Genomic DNA, 19,272 nt, shown 5'->3' with positions numbered 1-19,272 from the left:
TCATCACTGACACACACACACACACACACACACGCACGCACTGTCATCACTGACACACACACACAGTCATCACTGACACACCACGCACACACGCACAGTCATCACTGACACACACACACACACACACACACACACACGCACGCACTGTCATCACTGACACACACCACACAGTCATCACTGACACACACACACAACACACACACACGCGCGCGCGCACTGTCATCACTGACACACACACACGTGCGCGCACGCACTGTCATCACTGACACACACACACATGCACGCACGCACGCACCTTCCACGATGTCCAGCACCAAGCCAGGGTTCTATAGGAGGTGGAAGTAGATCATATCCCCCAGGGAACCATCCGTCAGGGCCGGGCTGAACACGGGGATGTTATTCTGCAAACGCACACAGGGGGGGAATGTTAGTGTGGAACACACGCTGAGACACACACACACACTGGAGGGGGGGTGTCCAGGCATGGGGAGGGGGTGGAGGGGGGGTTAAGGGGGGGGTCCTGACCTTGTAAGCCCAGTAGTACACAGACTCTGGGTTGTTGATTTCTTTCCCCAGTCGATGGATCATTTTTGAGGGAGTCCAGAGTGTGCCCTGCAAGAGAGAGAGAGAGAGAGAGAGAGAGAGAGAGAGAGAGAGAGAGAGAGAGAGGAGAGAGAGAGAAAATGAGAGAGAGAGAGAGAGAGAGAGAGAGAGAGAGAGAGAGAGAGAGAGCTTGAATCTCAAATCGAGCATTCATACGGCAGTATTGTTTTTATTTGTATTTTTTCCTCACCTCAGTCTTCTGCTCCAGCAGCATCTGGTCAAGAATGGGCATCAGCCCGTCCTCAAAGAGACAGTAATTATTATTGGGGACCAGCAGGTTCCCGATCCTGTTGATCCCCCGGCCCTCGCAGCTCCCTCCCCGGCAGGCTGAACTCCCCCCAGGAAGGTGGGGGCCAGGACACTTGATGAGATCCTCCTCCACCCCTCCCGCTGTGCTGACGAGAACATCCACCTGCAGAGATACAAACACAGAGATACAAACACATCCACCTGCAGAGATACAAACACAGAGATACAGACACATCCACCTGCAGAGATACAAACACAGAGATACAGACACATCCACCTGCAGAGATACAAACACAGAGATACAGACACATCCACCTGCAGAGATACAGACACAGAGATACAGACACAAACACCTGCAGAGATACAACACAGAGATACAAACACATCCACCTGCAGAGATACAAACACAGAGATACAGACACATCCACCTGCAGAGATACAAACACAGAGATACAAACAAAGAGATACAGACACATCCACCTGCAGAGATACAAACACAGAGATACAGACACATTCACCTGCAGAGATACAAACACAGAGATACAAACACATCCACCTGCAGAGATACAAACACAGAGATACAGACACATCCACCTGCAGAGATACAAACACAGAGATACAAACACAGAGATACAGACACAGAGATACAGACACATCCACCTGTAGAGATACAAACACAGAGATACAGACACATCCACCCTGCAGAGATACAAACACAGAGATACAGACCCAGAGATACAGACACATCCACCTGCAGAGATACAAACACAGAGATACAGACACATCCACCTGCAGAGATACAAACACAGAGATACAGACACATCCACCTGCAGAGATACAAACACAGAGATACAAACACAGAGATACAGACACAGAGATACAGACACATCCACCTGTAGAGATACAAACACAGAGATACAGACACATCCACCTGCAGAGATACAAACACAGAGATACAGGACCCATCCACCTGCAGAGATAACAAACACAGAGATACAGACACATCCACCTGCAGAGATACAAACACAGAGATACAAAACACATCCACCCTGCAGAGATACAAACACAGAGATACCAAACACATCCACCTGCAGAGATACAAACACAGAGATACAGACACATCCACCTGCAGAGATACAAACACAGAGATACAGACACAAAAACACCTGCAGAGATACAAACACAGAGATACAGGACACATCCACCTGCAGAGATACAAACACAGAGATACAACACAGAGATACAGACACAAACACCTGCAGAGATACAAGCACAGAGATACAGACACATCCACCTGTAGAGATACAACACAGAGATACAGACACATCCACCTGTAGAGATATAAGCACAGAGATACAGGCACAGAGTACAGACACACATTTGTAATGCTCAAAATGATCTAAACTAATTTAATATTGTATCGTGGAATTAAAATAGTTCAATCATTGAAAAATCTCATTTTGATATCGTGGCAACCCTAGTAGAGGAGGGGGGTACTGCAGTGGACTGTACCATGTTGTGCTGTGTGTTACACTGCAGTGGGCTGTACCATGTTGTGCTGTGTGTTACACTGCAGTGGACTGTACCATGTTGTGCTGTGTGTTACACTGCAGTGGACTGTACCATGTTGCGCTGTGTGTTACACTCCAGTGGACTGTACCATGTTGCGCTGTGTGTTACACTGCAGTGGGCTGTACCATGTTGTGCTGTGTGTTACACTGCAGTGGGCTGTACCATGTTGTGCTGTGTGTTACACTCCAGTGGACTGTACCATGTTGTGCTGTGTTACACTGCAGTGGACTGTACCATGTTGTGCTGTGCGAGGTAGCGGATGGACTCTCTCACTCCAGAGCTGATCAGGTTGGAGGTGTACCCCAGGAAGATGGTACAGCCCGAGTGATGCTGCTGGCTCAGGTCCGGGGGGGCGGAGGGCTCCTCTGTCTGCTCCAGAGGCTCCAGCCTCTTCTCTATCTGGGGAGTCAGGAGGAAGCGAGCATTCAGACAAAGACACTCAGAGACCCTGACACACATTCACAGAAAGACACACACCCTCCCTCTCACCATGCTGTTGATCTCCTGCACGGCTCTCCCCCTCCCCCTCTCACCATGCTGTTGATCTCCTGCACGGCTCCCCCCCTCCCCCTCTCACCATGCTGTTGATCTCCTGCACGGCTCTCCCCCTCCCCCCTCTCACCATGCTGTTGATCTCCTGCACGGCTCTCCCCCTCCCCCTCTCACCATGCTGTTGATCTCCTGCACGGCTCTCCCCCCTCCCCCCTCTCACCATGCTGTTGATCTCCTGCACGGCTCTCCCCCTCCCCCTCTCACCATGCTGTTGATCTCCTGCACGGCTCTCCCCCTCCCCCTCTCACCATGCTGTTGATCTCCTGCACGGCTCTCCCCCTCCCCCTCTCACCATGCTGTTGATCTCCTGCACGGCTCCCCCCCCTCCCCCTCTCACCATGCTGTTGATCTCCTGCACGGCTCTCCCCCTCCCCCTCTCACCATGCTGTTGATCTCCTGCACGGCTCTCCCCCTCCCCCTCTCACCATGCTGTTGATCTCCTGCACGGCTCTCCCCCCTCCCCCTCTCACCATGCTGTTGATCTCCTGCACGGCTCTCCCCCTCCCCCTCTCACCATGCTGTTGATCTCCTGCACGGCTCTCCCGAAGCTGGTAGCCTGGAAGCCGGTAGTGAGGTAGGACTGCAGCAGAGCTCTGTGATCCACTCCCTGGTTGAAGTCATAACCTTTGACCTGCGGGGTCCCCTCTGGGAGGGAGGAGCTCCCCTTTAGCACCGCCTCCAGGGCTCGAGAAGGGGTGTGCTCTGCCATGGCTGCACCAATCACAGCGGAGAACTGATGCAGGCTCTGAAGAAAAAGGATAAAGAAACATGCATTCTCACGTGTTTGTATTACTGTGCGTAAACCCACAGCCTCTCTCTAAGTGTTGCAGCTAATTGGGGAAAGTTGTTTGTTGGCTGTCCAGTTTGTTTACGTGGACATGGCACAGCTTGGCACATAAAATAGGCTGTAATGTATAGGCTGTGTGGTCCAGTGGTTAAAGAAAGGGGCTTGTAACCAGGAGGTCCCCGGTTCAAATCCCACCTCAGCCACTGACTCAGTGTGACCCTGAGCAAGTCACTGAACCTCCTTGTGCTCCGTCTTTCGGGTGAGACGTAGTTGTAAGTGACTCTGCAGCTGATGCATAGTTCACACACCCTAGTCTCTGTAAGTCGCCTTGGATAAAGGCGCCTGCTAAATAAACAAATAATGAAATAAAACTAGTCTTTTAAAAAATACTAAAAAAATGATTATTTTAAAAAATACTGTCCATTATTATTCTTTAATATTATAGATTTTTCTTTAAAACAATACTGTCCGTGTCTGTGCTTGTGATCTGGCTGTATTCTGCGCGTTCCTCTGTATTTAATGTACCGTGCATTGTTTTTTTTTTTTTACTGTATGTCGTGTATGATGCATTTCTATATTTTAAAGTGTTATGAATTTTCTTGCTGTTACTGCATCTTGTAAAGCGCTTTGTGATCCACTATGAAAGGCGCTATAACGTCGATGCATTGAATTCATCTTCTGTAGATTTCTACAGGACTGAATGACAAAAACGGACCTGGACCTGGACCGGAACCGGAACGAGTCACACATGAATACAAACATCCCGTTAAACTAAAGTCCAATTATGCATTTACAGTCACCCGATGAAAGCAACCATCTGCAAGGTAAGATTCTCCGTTGAACTGCACTGCGCTGTAATGAAATGACGCGACGCGTGTTCTGTCACCTGCAGACCGGCGATGTATTAACAGAACTGCCAGGCTTCAAACAGCGACTCATTCACAACAGACAGCTGCACCAGGACATCTGTACGGCAGACTGGCTCGGTTCGGATCCGGACCAGCCCTTTTAAATCGAACCTGGTTCTGTCACGGGTCTGCTGTACTGTAGAGACTGACCTGGTTCCGGTTCTGTGATGGTCTCTCTCTCTCTCTCTCTCTCTCTCTCTCTCTCTCTCTCTCTCTCTCTCTCTCTCTCTCTCTCTCTCTCTCTCTCTCTCTCTCTCTCTCTCTCTCTCTCTCTCTCTCTCTCTCTCACGCCACAATGCAGGGCGCCGCCATGTTGTTATACGGATGACAGCGGCTAAGGGTCCTCAGAAGGGACTGTCAGTGCTAGCAGCGCTATCCCATTTCAACTTCGCGTTTTTCGATCAAGCTATTTTGCTATGACAAAACACACACGCAGTCCTCGTGTGATTGGGTGATTTTTTGATTATTTTTTCTTTCTTTTAAAAGCTGTCCGGGAGGAGATTCACGAGGTTCCTCTGTGAGTCTCGCGTGTGTCTGAATGCGAGAGAGAGATGAAACAAAGTATTCTTGCTCTGAATGAGTTGCTGCTGTATTAAACTGTGTAACAGAGTGATGCCTGAGACAGAACCGCTGAACCCTTGAAACAATGTGTCGAATTGAAGGATTTGCTGAAACACTGTAACTAACAGACAGCACTAGCGTGTGCAATATGAGAATTGAAACGAAACGGCGTTTTAAATCAATGTGATTATTTTACATCCCTGGCATTTTTATTGTGTGTTTGTTGTACTTGGTCAAGATCTTATCCTCTGGCTCAAATAAAAAAAACATGAGCCAACAACCTCAAATCTTGAACTTAGTGGCGTAGCCGCTACCCTAAATTATATTTTCAACCCAGCCTAGCGCTCGCTGCAGTGTGACTTCAGTCCTAATATCGGGGCAGCGCAAGAGAGGCTGTGATTAGCTGACTCGGCACTTGCAGGTACATGATTGGTTGCTTTTCTCAGTGCAGGTGTGTTTTGTTCAGTGTTTTCTGTCCAATAGATATGAACTGAGTGCTCGGGATGCGGCAAGTCAAAATGAACTGGAAGCTGATTGGCTGATGATACTGACTCGTGTTCCAATACTGTGCTGCATTTAACTCTGCTGGTTTTATAATGATCATTTCCTGCAGTGACAGCATTTGGCCACCGGGTGGCAGGCGTTGTGCTATAAATCCCATTTAAAGAGAAACCAATGGCAACTTTGCAGACGATTTTAATTTTGAAAATTTTATTAAGAGCACTCTAAATGGGAGGAGAATATGACAGCGTCCTGCAGTATGGTCAGATTAATTTGAACATGCACACAAATATATTCTCGAGGGTAAAATAAAATAAGGCGCTATTTTTTATATCAACGGTTCTAATCTGAATGTAACACAATGTATTTTAAAAATTGTTGATATTAAAAATGGTTTGTCTCATATCAGTGATAGAATTGCTGGTTCATGCAGCTCAGTGACATGAAATCAAAACACAAGAGACTCCCGGCACAGTGTTCATTCATTCAGGCGTGCACTGCAACTCAACTAGGATTTCAAACATGATTATTATTTTTTTACAGATCAAAAAGGGCACGTCCTGGGGAGAGGGGAGGAATGGAGGGAGGGAGGGAGTGAGGGGAGAGGGGAGAGGGGAGGGATGGATGGAGGGAGGGAGGGAGGGAGGAGGGTCTCAGTCCTTCTTGTTCTGTGCTGTGAGTGCATCGGCATGTCGTGCGAATGTCTCAGCAACCAGCAGGGGGAACACCAGAGCAGCATCTGCATAGACCTGAAACACAGAAAGAGAGCTTTACAATGCTTCCCTATGCTTTACCAGACCTCTCTGTGCTTTACAATGCTTCCCTGTGCTTTACCAGACCTCTCTGTGCTTTACAATGCTTCCCTATGCTTTACCAGACCTCTCTGTGCTTTACAATGCTTCCCTATGCTTTACCATACCTCTCTGTGCTTTACAATGCTTCCCTATGCTTTGCCAGACCTCTCTGTGCTTTACAATGCTTCCCTATGCTTTACCAGACCTCTCTGTGCTTTACAATGCTTGCCTATGCTTTACCAGACCTCTCTGTCCTTTACAATGCTTCCCTATGCTTTACCAGACCTCTCTGTGCTTTACAATGCTTCCCTATGCTTTACCATACCTCTCTGTGCTTTACCAGACCTCTCTGTGCTTTTCAATGCTTGCCTATGCTTTACCAGACCTCTGTCCTTTACAATGCTTCCCTATGCTTTACCAGACCTCTCTGTGCTTTACAATGCTTCCCTATGCTTTACCATACCTCTCTGTGCTTTACCAGACCTCTCTGTGCTTTTCAATGCTTCCCTATGCTTTACCAGACCTCTCTGTGCTTTACAATGCTTCCCTATGCTTTACCATACCTCTCTGTGCTTTACCAGACCTCTCTGTGCTTTTCAATGCTTGCCTATGCTTTACCAGACCTCTCTGTCCTTTACAATGCTTCCCTATGCTTTACCAGACCTCTCTGTGCTTTACAATGCTTCCCTATGCTTTACCATACCTCTCTGTGCTTTACCAGACCTCTCTGTGCTTTTCAATGCTTGCCTATGCTTTACCAGACCTCTCTGTGCTTTACAATGCTTCCCTATGCTTTACCAGACCTCTCTGTGCTTTACAATGCTTCCCTATGCTTTACCAGACCTCTCTGTGCTTTACAATGCTTGCCTATGCTTTACCAGACCTCTCTGTCCTTTACAATGCTTCCCTATGCTTTACCATACCTCTCTGTGCTTTACAATGCTTCCCTATGCTTTACCATACCTCTCTGTGCTTTACCAGACCTCTCTGTGCTTTTCAATGCTTGCCTATGCTTTACCAGACCTCTCTGTGCTTTTCAATGCTTCCCTATGCTTTACCAGACCTCTCTGTGCTTTACAATGCTTCCCTATGCTTTACCAGACCTCTCTGTGCTTTACAATGCTTCCCTATGCTTTACCAGACCTCTCTGTGCTTTACAATGCTTCCCTATGCTTTACCAGACCTCTCTGTGCTTTACAATGCTTCCCTATGCTTTACCAGACCTCTCTGTGCTTTACAATGCTTCCCTATGCTTTACCAGACCTCTCTGTGCTTTACAATGCTTGCCTATGCTTCAGCATGCTTGCGCTGTGTTTTCTCACACTGTGCTATGGGAGTCTCTGCTGTGCATCGTGTACCTTGACAGGTGTGGCGTCGGCGCGGATCTTGCCCCAGGACACGGCTTCGTCCGGCCGCGCCCCCGAGTCAGAGCCGTCGAACTCCTGCCCCGTGTTCACGAAGACCGCGAAATCAGCGCCGTTCCGCTGCGGGACACGAGAGAGGAGAGAGAGAGAGAGAGAGAGAGAGAGAGAGAGAGAGAGAGAGAGAGAGAGAGGTCACAAACACAGCACCGCAAACACAACTGGAGAGACAGACTGGAACAAACACCAAAAGAGACTCCGCCTACTCAATCCATGACAAAAATAAAACTCTCTCCTTTTTCAATGTCTTCAAAGTGCAGAACTGCAATGCCACTAAAAGTGAGTGAGTGAGTGAGTGAGTGAGTGAGTGAGTGAGTGAGTGAGTGAGTGAGTGGAATGAGTGAGTGAGTGAGTGAGTGAGTGAGTGAGTGAGTGAGTGAGTGGAGTGAGTGAGTGAGTGAGTGAGTGAGTGAGTGGAATGAGTGAGTGAGTGAGTGAGTGAGTGAGTGAGTGAGTGAGTGAGTGGAGTGAGTGAGTGAGTGAGTGAGTGAGTGAGTGGAGTGAGTGAGTGAGTGAGTGAGTGGAGTGAGTGAGTGAGTGGAATGAGTGAGTGAGTGAGTGAGTGAGTGAGTGAGTGAGTGGAGTGAGTGAGTGAGTGAGTGAGTGAGTGAGTGAGTGGAGTGAGTGAGTGAGTGAGTGAGTGAGTGAGTGAGTGAGTGAGTGGAATGAGTGAGTGAGTGAGTGAGTGAGTGAGTGAGTGGAATGAGTGAGTGAGTGAGTGAGTGAGTGAGTGGAGTGAGTTTGTGTTGGTGTTTCTAAACCCAGAGTGCGGTTCACTGTGATGATGAGAAAGGCTTTGAGTGGGGACACATTTGTCCAAGCAGCTGATTCAAGCACTGCTGCACATTCCTGCGTTGAGAGGCGTGTTAGACAGGCTCCTGTAACTCTCTAGCGGCTCAGGAAATGCCAGTGTAAGACACGCCATCACATCTCTGCAGCTCCCATCTGTGTCGTCTGTAAAAGTGTGTTGAGTCTGTATTATTATTCCTGTCTGTATTACCATGAAGTTAGCGTTGCAGATGTGATGCTTGATCAGCCCTCCTCCCAGAATCACCATCCCTGTGCGTCTGGCAAACACAGCATGAGAGTTCAGCTTCCGGATATCTGGAGCGCAAACACAGAGACCGTCATCACTGACACGCACGCACGCACTGTCATCACTGACACACACGCACGCACGCACGCACTGTCATCACTGACACACACACGCACGCACGCACACACACACTGTCATCACTGACACACACACACACACACACACGCATGCACTGTCATCACTGATACACACACACGCACGCACGCACGCACGCATACACGCACTGTCATCACTAACACACACACACACACACACACGCACGCACTGTCATCACTGACACACACACACAGTCATCACTGACACACACACACACGCACGCACACACTGTCATCACTGACACACACACACAGTCATCACTGACACACACACACACACACGCACGCACTGTCATCACTGACACACACACACAGTCATCACTGACACACGCACGCACGCACACACCTTCCACGATGTCCAGCACTAAGCCAGGGTTCTTATAGGAGTGCAAGTACATCATATCCCCCAGGGAACCATCCGTCAGGGCCGGGCTGAACACAGGGATGTTATTCTGCAACGCACACAGGGGGGGAATGTTAGTGTGGAACACACGCTGAGACACACAAACTGAGACACACACACACACACACTGAGACACACACACTGAGACACACACACCGAGACACACACACGCTGAGACACACACACACGCTGAGACGCACGCTGAGACACACACTGAGACACAAACACATGCTGAGACACACACACTGAGACACATACACACATGCTGAGACACATACACACATGCTGAGACACACACACGCTGAGACACACACGCTGAGACACACACTGAGACACATACACACACGCTGAGACACACACACGCTGAGACACACACACACTGAGACACATACACACACGCTGAGACACACGCACTGAGACACACGCACACACTGGAGGGGGGGTGTCCAGGCATGGGGAGGGGGTGGAGGGGGGGTTAAGGGGGGGTCCTGACCTTGTAAGCCCAGTAGTACACAGACTCCGGGTTGTTGATTTCTTTCCCCAGTCGATGGATCATTTTTGAGGGAGTCCAGAGTGTGCCCTGCAGAGAGAGAGAGAGAGAGAGAGAGAGAGAGAGAGAGAGAGAGAGAGAGAGAGAGAGAGAGAGAGAGAGAGAGAGAGAGAGAGAGAGAGAGAGAGAGAGAGAGAGAGAGATAGCTTGAACCTCAAATCAAGCGTTCATACGGCAGTATTGTTTTTATTTGTATTTTTTCCTCACCTCAGTCTTCTGCTCCAGCAGCATCTGGTCAAGAATGGGCATCAGCCAGTCCTCAAAGAGACAGTAATTATTATTGGGGACCAGCAGGTTCCCGATCCTGTTGATCCCCCGGCCTCGCAGCTCCCTCCCCGGCAGGCTGAACTCCCCCAGGAAGGTGGGGGCCAGACACTTGATGAGATCCTCCTCCACCCCTCCCGCTGTGCTGACGAGAACATCCACCTGCAGAGATACAAACACAGAGATACAAACACATCCACCTGCAGAGATACAAACACAGAGATACAGACATATCCACCTGCAGAGATACAAACACAGAGATACAGACACATCCACCTGCAGAGATACAAACACAGAGATACAGACACATCCACCTGCAGAGATACAAACACAGAGATACAGACACATCCACCTGCAGAGATACAAACACAGAGATACAGACACATCCACCTGCAGAGATACAAACACAGAGATACAAACACATCCACCTGCAGAGATACAAACACAGAGATACAAACACATCCACCTGCAGAGATACAAACACAGAGATACAGACACATCCACCTGCAGAGATACAAACACAGAGATACAGACACATCCACCTGCAGAGATACAAACACAGATACAGACACATCCACCTGCAGAGATACAAACACAGAGATACAGACACATCCACCTGCAGAGATACAAACAGAGATACAGACACATCCACCTGCAGAGATACAAACACAGAGATACAGACACATCCACCTGCAGAGATATAAACACAGAGATACAGACACATCCACCTGCAGAGATACAGACACAGAGATACAGACACATCCACCTGCAGAGATACAAACACAGAGATACAAACACATCCATCTGCAGAGATACAAACACAGAGATACAGACACATCCACCTGCAGAGATACAGACACAGAGATACAGACACATCCACCTGCAGAGATACAAACACAGAGATACAGACACATCCACCTGCAGAGATACAAACACAGAGATACAGACACATCCACCTGCAGAGATACAAACACAGAGATACAGACACATCCACCTGCAGAGATACAAACACAGATATACAGACACATCCACCTGCAGAGATACAAACACAGATATACAGACATATCCACCTGCAGAGATACAAACACAGAGATACAGACACATCCACCTGCAGAGATACAAACACAGAGATACAGACACATCCACCTGCAGAGATACAAACACAGATATACAGACATATCCATCTGCAGAGATACAAACACATCCACCTGCAGAGATACAAACACAGAGATACAGACACATCCACCTGCAGAGATACAAACACAGAGATACAAACACAGAGATACAGACATATCCATCTGCAGAGATACAAACACATCCACCTGCAGAGATACAAACACAGAGATACAAACACAGAGCTACAAACACAGAGATACAAACACATCCACCTGCAGAGATACAAACACAGAGATACAGACACATCCACCTGCAGAGATACAGACACATCCACCTGCAGAGATACAGACACATCCACCTGCAGAGATACAAACACAGAGATACAGACACATCCACCTGCAGAGATACAAACACAGAGATACAGACACATCCACCTGCAGAGATACAGGCACACAGAGATACAAACACATCCACCTGCAGAGATACAAACACAGAGATACAGACACATCCACCTGCAGAGATACAGACACAGGGATACAAACACATCCACCTGCAGAGATACAAACACAGAGATACAGACACATCCACCTGCAGAGATACAAACACAGAGATACAGACACATCCACCTGCAGAGATACAAACACAGAGATACAAACACATCCACCTGCAGAGATACAAACAGAGATACAGACACATCCACCTGCAGAGATACAAACACAGAGATACAAACACATCCACCTGCAGAGATACAAACACATCCACCTGCAGAGATACAAACACAGAGATACAGACACATCCACCTGCAGAGATACAAACACAGAGATACAAACACAGAGATACAGACATATCCATCTGCAGAGATACAAACACATCCACCTGCAGAGATACAAACACAGAGATACAAACACAGAGCTACAAACACAGAGATACAAACACATCCACCTGCAGAGATACAAACACAGAGATACAGACACATCCACCTGCAGAGATACAGACACATCCACCTGCAGAGATACAGACACATCCACCTGCAGAGATACAAACACAGAGATACAGACACATCCACCTGCAGAGATACAAACACAGAGATACAGACACATCCACCTGCAGAGATACAGGCACACAGAGATACAAACACATCCACCTGCAGAGATACAAACACAGAGATACAGACACATCCACCTGCAGAGATACAAACACAGAGATACAGACACATCCACCTGCAGAGATACAAACACAGAGATACAGACACATCCACCTGCAGAGATACAAACACAGAGATACAAACACAGAGATACAGACACATCCACCTGCAGAGATACAAACACAGAGATACATACACATCCACCTGCAGAGATACAAACACAGAGATACAAACACATCCACCTGCAGAGATACAAACACAGAGATACAAACACAGAGATACAGACACATCCACCTGCAGAGATACAAAGACAGAGATACAAAGACAGAGATACAGGCACACATTTGTAATGCTCAAAATGATCTAAACTAATTTAAATATTGTATCGTGGAATTAAAATAGTTCAATCATTGAAAAATCTCATTTTGATATCGTGGCAACCCTAGTAGAGGAGGGGGGTACTGCAGTGGACTGTACCATGTTGTGCTGTGTGTTACACTGCAGTGGACTGTACCATGTTGTGCTGTGTGTTACACTGCAGTGGACTGTACCATGTTGTGCTGTGTGTTACACTGCAGTGGACTGTACCATGTTGCGCTGTGTGTTACACTGCAGTGGACTGTACCATGTTGTGCTGTGTGTTACACTGCAGTGGGCTGTACCATGTTGTGCTGTGTGTTACACTGCAGTGGGCTGTACCATGTTGTGCTGTGTGTTACACTGCAGTGGACTGTACCATGTTGTGCTGTGTGTTACACTGCAGTGGACTGTACCATGTTGTGCTTTGTGTTACACTGCAGTGGACTGTACCATGTTGTGCTGTGCGAGGTAGCGGATGGACTCTCTCACTCCAGAGCTGATCAGGTTGGAGGTGTACCCCAGGAAGATGGTACAGCCCGAGTGATGCTGCTGGCTCAGGTCCGGGGGGGCGGAGGGCTCCTCTGTCTGCTCCAGAGGCTCCAGCCTCTTCTCTATCTGGGGAGTCAGGAGGAAGCGAGCATTCAGACAAAGACACTCAGAGACCCTGACACACATTCACAGAAAGACACACACCCTCCCTCTCACCATGCTGTTGATCTCCTGCACGGCTCTCCCCCTCCCCCTCTCACCATGCTGTTGATCTCCTGCACGGCTCTCCCCCTCCCCCTCTCACCATGCTGTTGATCTCCTGCACGGCTCTCCCCCTCCCCCTCTCACCATGCTGTTGATCTCCTGCACGGCTCTCCCCCTCCCCCTCTCACCATGCTGTTGATCTCCTGCACGGCTCTCCCGAAGCTGGTAGCCTGGAAGCCGGTAGTGAGGTAGGACTGCAGCAGAGCTCTGTGATCCACTCCCTGGTTGAAGTCATAACCTTTGACCTGCGGGGTCCCCTCTGGGAGGGAGGAGCTCCTCTTTAGCACCGCCTCCAGGGCTCGAGAAGGGGCTTGGTCTGCCATGGCTGCACCAATCACAGCAGAGAACTGACACAGGCTCTGAAGGAAAAGGATAAAGAAACAGGTCTTGTGTCATCATTGTATCTCATGTGTTGCTTCCATCACTGCTTCTCTGTGAATATTTTTGTCTAAAAAACAAAAAAAGACAATTTATATATATATATATATATATATATAGTAATCTTTAATATTATAGATTATTCTTTATAAAATACTACAGATTGCTGTAGAACAACTGTAGGATGTTTGCCATTTCCCTGTAGATACAGTGCCTTGCGAAAGTATTCGGCCCCCTTGAACTTTGCAACCTTTTGCCACATTTCAGGCTTCAAACATAAAGATATGAAACTGTAATTTTTTGTGAAGAATCAACAACAAGTGGGACACAATCATGAAGTGGAACGAAATTTATTGGATATTTCAAACTTTTTTAACAAATAAAAAACTGAAAAATTGGGCGTGCAAAATTATTCAGCCCCTTTACTTTCAGTGCAGCAAACTCTCTCCAGAAGTTCAGTGAGGATCTCTGAATGATCCAATGTTGACCTAAATGACTAATGATGATAAATAGAATCCACCTGTGTGTAATCAAGTCTCCGTATAAATGCACCTGCACTGTGATAGTCTCAGAGGTCTGTTTAAAGCGCAGAGAGCATCATGAAGAACAAGGAACACACCAGGCAGGTCCGAGATACTGTTGTGGAGAAGTTTAAAGCCGGATTTGGATACAAAAAGATTTCCCAAGCTTTAAACATCCCAAGGAGCACTGTGCAAGCGATAATATTGAAATGGAAGGAGTATCAGACCACTGCAAATCTACCAAGACCTGGCCGTCCCTCTAAACTTTCAGCTCATACAAGGAGAAGACTGATCAGAGATGCAGCCAAGAGGCCCATGATCACTCTGGATGAACTGCAGAGATCTACAGCTGAGGTGGGAGACTCTGTCCATAGGACAACAATCAGTCGTATACTGCACAAATCTGGCCTTTATGGAAGAGTGGCAAGAAGAAAGCCATTTCTTAAAGATATCCATAAAAAGTGTCGTTTACAGTTTGCCACAAGCCACCTGGGAGACACACCAAACATGTGGAAGAAGGTGCTCTGGTCAGATGAAACCAAAATCGAACTTTTTGGCAACAATGCAAAACGTTATGTTTGGCGTAAAAGCAACACAGCTCATCACCCTGAACACACCATCCCCACTGTCAAACATGGTGGTGGCAGCATCATGGTTTGGGCCTGCTTTTCTTCAGCAGGGACAGGGAAGATGGTTAAAATTGATGGGAAGATGGATGGAGCCAAATACAGGACCATTCTGGAAGAAAACCTGATGGAGTCTGCAAAAGACCTGAGACTGGGACGGAGATTTGTCTTCCAACAAGACAATGATCCAAAACATAAAGCAAAATCTACAATGGAATGGTTCACAAATAAACATATCCAGGTGTTAGAATGGCCAAGTCAAAGTCCAGACCTGAATCCAATCAAGAATCTGTGGAAAGAACTGAAAACTGCTGTTCACAAATGCTCTCCATCCAACCTCACTGAGCTCGAGCTGTTTTGCAAGGAGGAATGGGCAAAAATTTCAGTCTCTCGATGTGCAAAACTGATAGAGACATACCCCAAGCGACTTACAGCTGTAATCGCAGCAAAAGGTGGCGCTACAAAGTATTAACTTAAGGGGGCTGAATAATTTTGCACGCCCAATTTTTCAGTTTTTTATTTGTTAAAAAAGTTTGAAATATCCAATAAATTTCGTTCCACTTCATGATTGTGTCCCACTTGTTGTTGATTCTTCACAAAAAATTACAGTTTCATATCTTTATGTTTGAAGCCTGAAATGTGGCAAAAGGTCACAAAGTTCAAGGGGGCCGAATACTTTCGCAAGGCACTGTACATCTGCAGATTTCTATTATTTTCCACTAATCTATAAAACCGCATTATAGTCACAAGATGAAAGCAACCACCTGAAAGGTACGATTCTTCACTGAACCTGGTTCTGTCACGGCTGCAGCCGGGTCTGCTGTACTGTAGAGCCTCGAGTGATGAACCAGAAATTTGAATTGAATTGAATTCAATTCAAATTTACTTTATTGGCATGACAATAAAAATAATTATGTTGCCAAAACATGGCATAACCGACTAAAATATATAAAGACAGAGAAAACACATTCCACTATAACACTAACGTTATCCTTTAATACTAAACAGAATCCCCCTCCCTCTATATTACACAGAATCCCTCTATATTGTAAATAGTGTGCATTTATTTGAATTAATCAATGAAGTGCCTGATGCTCCCGGGAGATCCTGTCTGCTGTGAGTGATTACCAGGTGTGGAATCGAATCAGCAGGTAGGTCTGTTCCAGCAAGGCGTCAGACATAAAAATATCTATTTATAAACCTCAGGGCTGCTGACATGTGTGTGTGTGTATGTGAGAGAGAGAGAGAGAGAGAGAGCGAGACAGGGAGAGATATCAGAGAGAGAGATCAGAGATACAGAGAGAGAGAGAGACAGAGAGACAGGGAGAGAGAGATATCAGAGAGAGAGAGAGAGACGGGGAAATATCAGAGAGAGAGAGAGAGAGAGAGAGAGAGAGAGAGAGAGAGAGAGAGAGAGAGAGAGAGAGAGAGAGAGAGAGAGAGAGAGAGAGAGAGAGAGAGAACCAGGGTTAGATACATAAGCGTGAGTAATCAAGTCGAAACCACGACAGCCGGAGTTTGTTTATTATTGAACAGAGAAGATTAGTTGAGATTGTAGATTCCACCACGTTCTCGTACGCTGTGTTGAGTGTGATCCATGGGCTGCCTGTCACAGCGCACAGATCACAACAAGCATTAAAACCCTGCATCTTTAAAAGCTGAATCTCAAAGCAGTAATTGTGTGAATACAGTAATTGTAAGAGCTGTGTATAATGGTGTTTAAAACAGGGTTTATTTATCTGAATTCTTACATATCTGTCCTTCCTCTGGTCCCGCTGCTGTCGGATATATGTGATGGACTATTCTACCAGTCTTAGTGATGCGGGCACAATCATCCAGACTAGGATATCAATAAGATTTGAAATGATATCACAACACAAGTCACCCAATAAAAAATCATTAAAACAATAAAAACACACACTACACTACTGACAAGCATAATAACTTCAAATATGAAAGGGAACTGTAAAGAAAGTAAATTGAGAAAACAGTGAGTCTTTTACTTTTCACTTCTCCGTCCCGAGCTGTCTTCCCAAACGTCCTCAGAAGAAACGTTTTAACAGACAGAATGCTGATCGCGTTGTTGAAAGAAATGAACTAAAACACAGCTTTTAAAAAACAAAGATAGACCGCTTCGTATTGCAGTGACCAGTACACTCTCACACTTCTGAACTGACCACTTCGTACTGTAGTGACCAGTACACTCTCACACTTCTGAACTGACCACTTCGTACTGTAGTGACCAGTACACTCTCACACTTCTGAACTGACCACTTCGTACTGTAGTGACCAGTACACTCTCACACTTCTGAACTGACCACTTCGTACTGTAGTGACCAGTACACTCACACACACTTCTGAACTGACCACTTTGTACTGTAGTGACCAGTACACTCTCACACTTCTGAACTGACCACTTCGTATTGCAGTGACCAGTACACTCTCACACTTCTGAACTGACCACTTCGTATTGTAGTGACCAGTACACTCTCACACTTCTGAACTGACCACTTCGTACTGTAGTGACCAGTACACTCACACACACTTCTGAACTGACCACTTCGTACTGTAGTGACCAGTACACTCACACACACTTCTGAACTGACCACTTCGTACTGTAGTGACCAGTACACTCTCACACTTCTGAACTGACCACTTCGTACTGTAGTGACCAGTACACTCTCACACTTCTGAACTGACCACTTCGTACTGTAGTGACCAGTACACTCCAACACACTTCTGAACTGACCACTTCGTACTGTAGTGACCAGTATACTCACACACACGTTTGATCTGTGGCCGGTCTCTTGGAGCGTGTCTTTCTTTCCCTGGAGGGCCCTTTCTTGGTCGGGGTTCAACCGCTCCTGGCTGGCTCGCCAATTGTAAGGTTTGATTTGTTCTTAAAAATAATAAGCCAGTCTCCTTCAGGTACTATCAATCAAAAAGAGGTTCATTCGACAAACAAAGCAAAACAATACTGAAAGCAAAATGTTACAGACAGTAATATACTGGGCAGGTCACACACCACAGGATGTGGAGTTCCACCCAAAAGAGGTGTACCCTCACATAGTAGGTGGGGTGCTATGCTTCTATTGCTTCATTTAAGCAGCTGTGAAAAGTTATATTTCTGGTTTCACCAGGTAGGCTTGTGGTTCTACAAGAGAAGTGAATTAACAGGAAATGACAGGCAAAGACCCCCAGACTCATGGGATATGTCCCGGAGCACAACCCCTCCACGAACTCGCCCCCCCACTCCGATTCACAACGCATGAAGCAAATTGTGTTGCTATAAAAAGACAGGCGTTACATTCTCAGTTTTAGATTCACAAATTACTAGAAAGGAAATAAAGGTTTTCATAAACTAGCGCTGCCCGTGTTCCGCATCGTTCCTCAGTCCATTCAGTGAAGTACTTCAATTCGTTATATTGTTTCTAACTATTTCTTAGCAGATTATTATTTAATTCTTAACTAGTTAAGCTCGTACATTCTCAGGCAACCAGACCGATATCTTGTTTCAGGTCTGTCGATAGTCGTGACTTATTTCAATCACGGAAACAAAGCAAATACAGTGTGTCCCGTTTATAAAGCAGTTACCTCATTTAAATACAGCGTGTCCCGTTTATACAGCAGTTATCTCATTTAAATACAGTGTGTCCCGTTTATACAGCAGTTACCTCATTTAAATACAGCGTGTCCCATTTATACAGCAGTTATTTAATTTACACACAAAACATGATCCACACACACACACACACAGCACTAGCAACAACCAGGGAAAGGCAGGACCGACACACACACACACAAACACAGATACAGACACACAGATAGGCACACACAGACACACACACACAGATACAGACACGCAGATAGGCACACAGACACACACACACACAGATAGACACGCAGATAGACACACACAGACACAGATACAGACACAGACACACACACACAGATACAGACACGCAGATAGACACACACAGACACAGATACAGACACAGACACACACACACAGATACAG

General features: G+C 46.7%; 1 protein-coding gene and 1 pseudogene across 4 annotated transcripts; both read right to left on the bottom strand.

Moving 5' to 3' along the window:
- Positions 1–4,990, bottom strand: part of LOC117402087 (deoxyhypusine synthase-like) — a 9,278-nt pseudogene extending 4,288 nt beyond the window's left edge.
- A 922-nt stretch (positions 4,991–5,912) lies between these two features.
- Positions 5,913–18,242, bottom strand: LOC131705028 (deoxyhypusine synthase-like). 4 transcript variants are annotated; one of them, XM_059006993.1, is made up of 9 exons: positions 18,035–18,242; positions 13,858–14,088; positions 13,427–13,591; positions 10,300–10,518; positions 10,036–10,122; positions 9,486–9,591; positions 8,949–9,052; positions 7,886–8,011; positions 5,913–6,482 (listed from the first exon to the last, which is right to left on the bottom strand). In XM_059006993.1, the coding sequence occupies exons 2-9, from the start codon at positions 14,050–14,052 to the stop codon at positions 6,387–6,389; spliced, it is 1,098 nt and encodes a 365-aa protein (XP_058862976.1). In that variant the 5' UTR covers positions 14,053–14,088; positions 18,035–18,242; the 3' UTR covers positions 5,913–6,386. The 4 variants fall into 4 exon arrangements, with proteins under 4 accessions (XP_058862976.1, XP_058862977.1, XP_058862978.1 ...); XM_059006994.1 differs by having other exon boundaries at positions 18,041–18,242; XM_059006995.1 differs by lacking the exons at positions 13,858–14,088; positions 18,035–18,242 and adding an exon at positions 13,682–13,749.
- Between the last annotated feature and the right edge of the window lie 1,030 nt (positions 18,243–19,272).

Source organism: Acipenser ruthenus, chromosome 34 (genome assembly GCF_902713425.1).
Source record: "Acipenser ruthenus chromosome 34, fAciRut3.2 maternal haplotype, whole genome shotgun sequence".
In the NCBI taxonomy this organism is placed as follows: Eukaryota; Metazoa; Chordata; class Actinopteri; order Acipenseriformes; family Acipenseridae; genus Acipenser; species Acipenser ruthenus.
This window is presented reverse-complemented; position numbering and strand designations above follow the sequence as displayed.